Raw genomic sequence first — 6,518 nt, 5'->3', positions numbered from 1 at the left:
ATTCCCCTTCCCTGCTTAAACACCAGCAGTCTCTTGTCCCTAGAGCAGGGTGGCCCAGCCTCATCCCAGGGCCTTTGCACTGGCTCTTCCTTTGCCTGAAGTGCTCTTCCTCTGTGTCGGCAGGACTTCTTGCCCTTTAGGTAGGTTTTAGCCCAAACGTCTGTCCTCTCAGAGGCCTCCCTGACCAGCATCCAGAGGTACCAATGTCTATTTCACCCTTCACTTCCAACACAACCCCACATCACCCCTTGATCTTAATCACTGATCACTGACCCCGTCCCCACCCCACCCCTCTAAAGCGGGGCCAGGCAAGACAACAGTTCCTCTGGGAGATGAGGCCTACTGGCCTTGACATCTGCTCTAAGGGTAAAATGTACACACACAGAAGAGTGTAAAAGTTGTCATTCACAATTGCTTGTATATGTTGAAATAACATTTTGGATATATTGAGTTAAATAAAAATCATTGTTATTATACATTTTTTTCTTTTTACATTTAAAAAATTTGTTCATTTATTATAATTGGCGGCTAATTACTTTACAATTTGTAGTGATTTTTGCCATACATTGACATGAATCAGCCATGGGTGTACATGTGTCCCCTATCCTGAACACCCTTCCTACCTCCCCATCCCATCCCTCTGGGTTGTCCCAGTGCACTGGCAATCTATTTCACATATGGTAATATACATGTTTCAATGCTATTCTCTCAAATCATCCCACCCTCTCCTTCTGCTACAGAGTCCAAAAGTCTGTTCTTTATATCTGTGTCTCTTTTGCTGTCTCGCATATAGGTTCGTCCGTTACCATCTTACACTTTTTAATGTGTCTCCTAGAAAATGTAGTTATGCACGGGTTAAGCGGGGGCTCTACTGCCTCAAGAGTCCCCCGCCCCCAGCTACAGGGCCCAGACACTCTGGCCAGGGAGAAGCCCCAGAAAGGTGTATGGTTGAATAATTAAACGAGTTGTGAGAAAGAGAACCCGATGAGCTTCTGTGGGGAAGAACTTTCCGAGACAGGGCTCAACCAAGGTCTTCCTCCCGCTGCCTCAGAAACCTCAGCCGTGCTTTCTGTGGACTCCTAGACGCGGAGCAGGCGCCCGGACGGCCAGGAGGCCGAGAGGCCCTCTCAGACCAGGAGACAGAGCTCGGGTGCATAGGTTTCGACGGCCCGGTGCGGGGACATCCTCTGAAAGACCGCGGTGAGCCGGCTCGAGGAGCGCCGGAGCACAAGATCAGGACTCGGGGACAGGCTGGGGGCGGATGGGGAACCACGGGAGGAGGGCGGGGCTGGGGAGGAGCGGGCAGGGTTGGAGCAGACAGGGTCGGGGGCGTGGGGCTAGGGTGGAGGCCGTGGCCGGGGCAACTGGGCGGAAGAGGCGGGCCAAGTGGGAGGGGGCAGGGCGGGTGGGGACCACGGGAGGAGGGCGGGACTGGGGGAGTGGGCGGGGTCTGGCGGACTGAGCATCCCGGGAGGGGCAACGGGGCGGAAGAGGCAGGGCCAAGCAGGAGCGGGCGAGGCGGTCCCCCACAGCCCAGGCGTAAAGGAACTGCGGCCGGCGGGGAGGTAGGGGACCATGGGAGGAGGGCGGGACTGGGAAAGAGTGGGCGGGGTTGGGAGGACGGTAACTCCGGGAGGGGCGGGGCTAGGGCGGAGAACGTGGGCGGGGCAACGGGGCGGAAGAGGCGAGGCCAAGTGGAAGGGGGCGGGGCGGTCCACCACGGCCCGGTTATAAAGGCGCCGCGGCGCACGGGGTGATGCTAACACCCGCGGATCGCCCCTCGATTGCAGTCTTTTTGCATCCGAGAGACCATGGTGGGCTCCCCGCGCGCCCCACTGCTCCTGCTGGCCTCCCTGATCGTCGCCCTGGCCCTGGCCCTGGCCGTGAGCCCCGCGGCAGCGCAGGGCCTTAGGAAGGGTCGCCTGCTGGGCGGCCTGATGGAGGCGGACGTCAACGAGGAGGGCGTGCAGGAGGCGCTGTCTTTTGCGGTCAGCGAGTTCAACAAGCGGAGCAACGACGCTTACCAGAGCCGCGTGGTGCGCGTGGTGCGCGCCCGCAAGCAGGTGCGTCCGCCGGGGCAGGGTGCGGAGATCAGGGGCCGCAGGTCAGGCCTCAGGGTAGGGGTGCGGGCACTCTGCCGAAGCCCGGCCCCCGGAGGGCGAGGCCTGCGCGCAGTCACCAGTCCCGCCCGGCGGCCCCGAGCTCGCGCGGGAGGGCAGCCCCCAGCACCTAGAGGCCCTGGGAATCGCCAGGGATGCAATTGCGCTTCTCACCCGGGCGCGGCCCTCGGCCTTTCCCGGCGCCTGCAGCCCTTCGCGGGACTGGCCAGCTTGCTAGGTAGGCGCTGGGGTCACTGGGTCCCGAGGTTCATCGCGAGCTGTCAACTAAATGACCACAGACGAAGGAAAACTCACACCTGACTGCACACTGAGTGATTCTTTAAGCACCTTTTCCTTTTAGCTTTTTATTTTGACGCAATTTCAGACTTACAGAGCAGTTTCAGAAACAGTACCTAGCATAGATTCACTGTGGATTCTTCACCCAGATGCCCTAACTGTTGAAAAGTTGCCGTATTTGCTTGATCCACCTCTTCCCCACGTACCTGTGTGTAGGGATGTACATATGTGCATTTATTTTCTGAAGTTTTTGAAGGTGAACACTTCTGTGTATATTTCGTAAAAACAGGCATTTTCTTCCATAACCACAATACAATTTTGAAAATCAGATATCAACCCTGACACTTTGATACACAGGTCTTATTCAGATGTCACTGACATTCCACTGTGTCCGTTACAGCCAAGGATATTCCCGGGCCCCCCACCTCAGCCTCTGTCCTGTGATCTCCTTTACTCTGGGGCAGCTGCCAGTCTGTCTCATGACCTTGACTTTGCTTCTGAAGTGTCTGCCAGTCATGGCTCAGACGGTCACTGGGTCTGGGTTTGGCTTGATGTTTCCTCAAACTGAGCCTTGAGTCACACAGAAGAGCGAGTTCCTCTGAGCCTCCTCTCCGCAGGTGCCACTGAACACACCTGGCCTCCCGTGGTCCTCTCATCATCGTGCAGTGACGTGGGGGTCAGACACGCCAAACACCCTCCTTGCAGGGGGCCTGGCTGCTCTCCAGAGAACCCGGAGGTTATCAGCAAACAGATGAGTTCATGAGTGGGCCCTGTGGTCTCAGGTGTGTCCCACGGCAGGGGACCTGGCCTAAGAAAACAGGCTCGTGGACTGTGGTTCATCCACGTGTCCTGTCCATAGGAGCAGCCTCTGGGCTGTGACGTCACACCCCCACCCTGAGATGGACACACCGTTGCTGACAGCCTGACCTCTGCCTGGGGTTCTGGCCAGAGAGGAGCCTGTTGTCAGAGTTGGGAAGAGGGCAGGAGGGAGAATTAGGAAGGACTACAGGGCTTTGCACTGGTCCTTGAAAGAAGGCTAGAGTTGAGACCATCTGGCCTATGTCCCCTTGGAGAGTGGGTTGCAGCCACACAAGCAGCGGAAGTGTGGTCCTGCCTGCCAGCCTCAGGGCTTCCTGCTACCTTCTCCTGAAACCACAGGAGGTGGGTCAGGGCCACAGCCATCTCTCCTCCCATGGCAGTGGGCTGGTGCTGTTCCCTTTGAATGTGACTGCTCCCCCCACTTGCCAGGTCCTCTCCAGCCTGCTCCTCTCCAGGGTGACACTAGCTCCTTGGCCATATGGGAAAGTGACAGCAGAAAGGGATCATGGTTCCACGAGGTGGGACTTGGAGCCCGGTCCCTGCCCCTCATGCTTCTGCAAGTTCTAACCAGGCATGTCTCGAGTGCCTGTGTGAGGCTAGAGTTCACATCTCTCCTGTAACCTCAAGTGTAAAAGACCCAGAGGATGTGACACCTTCTCAGAAGTCACACTTAAGAGGAAGGCATGCCAGGCAGTCTTCTATTGGCCTGAACATCCGTGAATGTGAAGCTCTTGGTTCCCCCTCTCCGAGAGGGAGTGGATAAACCTGGACTACGAACAGGGAATGGGATGCCATGGGCTCCACACTGGGGACTGAAGCTCCGCTAAAGGAACCACCAGGCAGCAGCCTTCCTGTGGGTGCGGCGTGGGCTATGGCCGCACCTTGTGCTCAGTCCCCGCCCTGGCCTGGGGCGCTGGTCGGTTTCTTGTCCGCACCCTGGCTGGCTCCTCAAAGCTGTGCCTTCTGTTCCTGGACCTGGTTAGCATGTTGGCCTGTGGATTCCCCTTTCTGGGTCCCTGTGGGAGACTCCTGGTTGGAGCAGCTGGTAAAGAAGTTCCAGGGAGGGCCTGGGATACAGGGGCTGTCAAGAGGCCACTGTGCTTCCAGGGTGCGGCCCTGGCAACTTGTGACCATGGACTTGGGGTGTGGTGGGAGGAATGTAACCGTGTCTGTGTGTGTGTTTGTGTGTGTGTGTGTGTGTGCATGTTCACAGTCACAGGGTGTGCTAACTGTGTCTGCTCTCTGCATATCCAGGTCGTGTCAGGGATGAACTATTTCTTGGACGTGGAGCTTGGCCGGACTACATGTACCAAGTCCCAGGCCAACTTAGACAGCTGTCCCTTCCATAACCAGCCGCACCTGAAGAGGGTATGTGCCTGCTGGGGGCAAAGATGGGGGTGCCCTTGGGGACACGTCACAGCTGTGGCTGGGGGTGTGATGGGGAAGGATGCACGTGTGCACGTGACTGCTGTGTGTCTGTAGGGGGTTTCCACTGGGGAATTGGGGTACCGTGTGCTTTGGGGGTTGTTGTCTGCTGGATGGAGGACACAGCTGGGGGTGTTTGCTAGGGAGCAAGAAAGGGCCCTTTAATCCCATCCTTGTCCCCCACCCCCACCCCAGATAGATTAGAAGGCTTTAGAGGCTTGTAAAGGCCTCCCAGATGGCACCAGTGGAAAAGAACCCACTTGCCAATGCAGGAGACATAAGAGATGGGGGTTCAGTCCATGGGTCAGGAAGATGCCCTGAAGGAGAACATGGCAGCCCACTCCAGTATTCTTGCCAGGAGAATCCCAGGACAGGAAAGCCTGGTGGGCTACAATCCATAGGGTCGCAAGGTTGGATACAACTGAAGCAGCTTAACGAGTATGCGCACAGAGGCCTGAACCGTGCTGAAACCCTGAGATGCTGCCCACTCACCAAAGCCCAGGCTCTCCCGGGGGCTTGGCTGGTTCTTGGGGGTCTTGGCCTCAGGGAGGGCTGCACTCCTTGGTCACCTTTCCCAGGCCCCACCTCTGCAGGGGTTTCCTGGACTTGTATCCCAGCCTCTGGGTCCTCCCTCTGGACCTGTCTCAGTGCCAGCGCTCTGGGGAGGGGGGCTGGGGGGTACACCTCAGTCTTTAACTGTAACCCTGACCCACTGTTCCCCTCTTTCCTTTCACAGGAAAAGCTGTGCTCCTTCCAGGTTTACGTCGTCCCATGGATGAACACCATCAACCTGGTGAAGTTTAGCTGCCAGGATTAACAGGCAGGCCACTGACCGCCTCTCACGCACGCTCCTGCAGAGTGCCCACACTTGTGGTGGGTGACTGCCTACTGGCCGTGCCTTCCCCATGCCGCCCCTGCAGACACAGGCTCCTTGGGCATTGTCTGATCTGCCAGGGGACTCTAACTCGTTTCTTTCTTCTAATTGCTTTCCAAGTGCACGGTGCTCTGCTATTTTACTCAATAAAAAAGTAACAGCAGCTACTCGTTGAGTTGCTCACTGTCTCAGAAGGTTGAGAAGGAAGGGTCGACGCTGTTACTTTACCCCTCTCACTGGCTCTGAGGGCAGGCAGGGGGCAGGGAGCGGACACGGCTGGGAGCTGGACCTTCAGCTTCGGTGACTTCTGATGGTCAGACAGGGGAGAGCAGGGGACCTGAGCTGCTGACCCCAGAGACTTGGCTGCTGTGTTTGCAAAATGTCAGACCATGCACTGGGGCTGGACAGGAGGGCCGGGGAGTGTGATGGAGCCCAAGGCGTAGGCCACCCTCTGAGGAGCTGCGCATGTGCTGAGCTGATCAGACGGCTTGGATGACTCACTGGTCATGTTCCCTAGAAGCAAAATAAGGAGTGGCTTATGTCATCCTTGTTCCACAACAACTCTGGGCTCCTACCAAAAGACAAAGATTAAAAATATGTGTAACTATGGAAATGGGGTGGGGGGAGTACCCATCAGAATCAAGGTCAGTGAAGGTCAGAATTGAGAGTGAAGTAGGAGAGCTTCCTGGATACGTTTCAGGAGCTGTGGAATCTATAGGGAATTTACTCATTCACACCCCTCCCACCCTTCTCTGGGCTCTGAGGTGAAACGAGTCTTAGCGCAGCTTGCCACGGAAGGCGTGTAGAACTTAAGACACACAGTGGACTTTCTTCTTTTCCTAAGGAGTGTTTAATCAATAGGAGATGTCACCTGTCAGTGTCACCATCACTGGGCAGCAGAGTGGATATTTAGTGCCCCCAGCTGGGAATGGTCCAGTCCTGCTCCCCACCCCCAGCACTGCTCTCATGTTGACCATTCACCCCAAGGGTGACGCTTCTTCACA

General features: G+C 56.8%; 1 protein-coding gene across 1 annotated transcript; it reads left to right on the top strand.

Moving 5' to 3' along the window:
- Positions 1–1,691: 1,691 nt before the first annotated feature.
- Positions 1,692–5,681, top strand: LOC133259213 (cystatin-C). Its single transcript, XM_061436426.1, has 3 exons — positions 1,692–2,063; positions 4,470–4,583; positions 5,377–5,681. The coding sequence occupies exons 1-3, from the start codon at positions 1,812–1,814 to the stop codon at positions 5,455–5,457; spliced, it is 447 nt and encodes a 148-aa protein (XP_061292410.1). The 5' UTR covers positions 1,692–1,811; the 3' UTR covers positions 5,458–5,681.
- The last annotated feature ends 837 nt before the right edge of the window (positions 5,682–6,518 follow it).

This window comes from Bos javanicus, chromosome 13 (genome assembly GCF_032452875.1).
Source record: "Bos javanicus breed banteng chromosome 13, ARS-OSU_banteng_1.0, whole genome shotgun sequence".
Lineage (NCBI taxonomy): Eukaryota > Metazoa > Chordata > Mammalia > Artiodactyla > Bovidae > Bos > Bos javanicus.
Note: the sequence above shows the minus strand (reverse complement) of the source record. Positions and strands in the feature narration are given on the sequence as shown.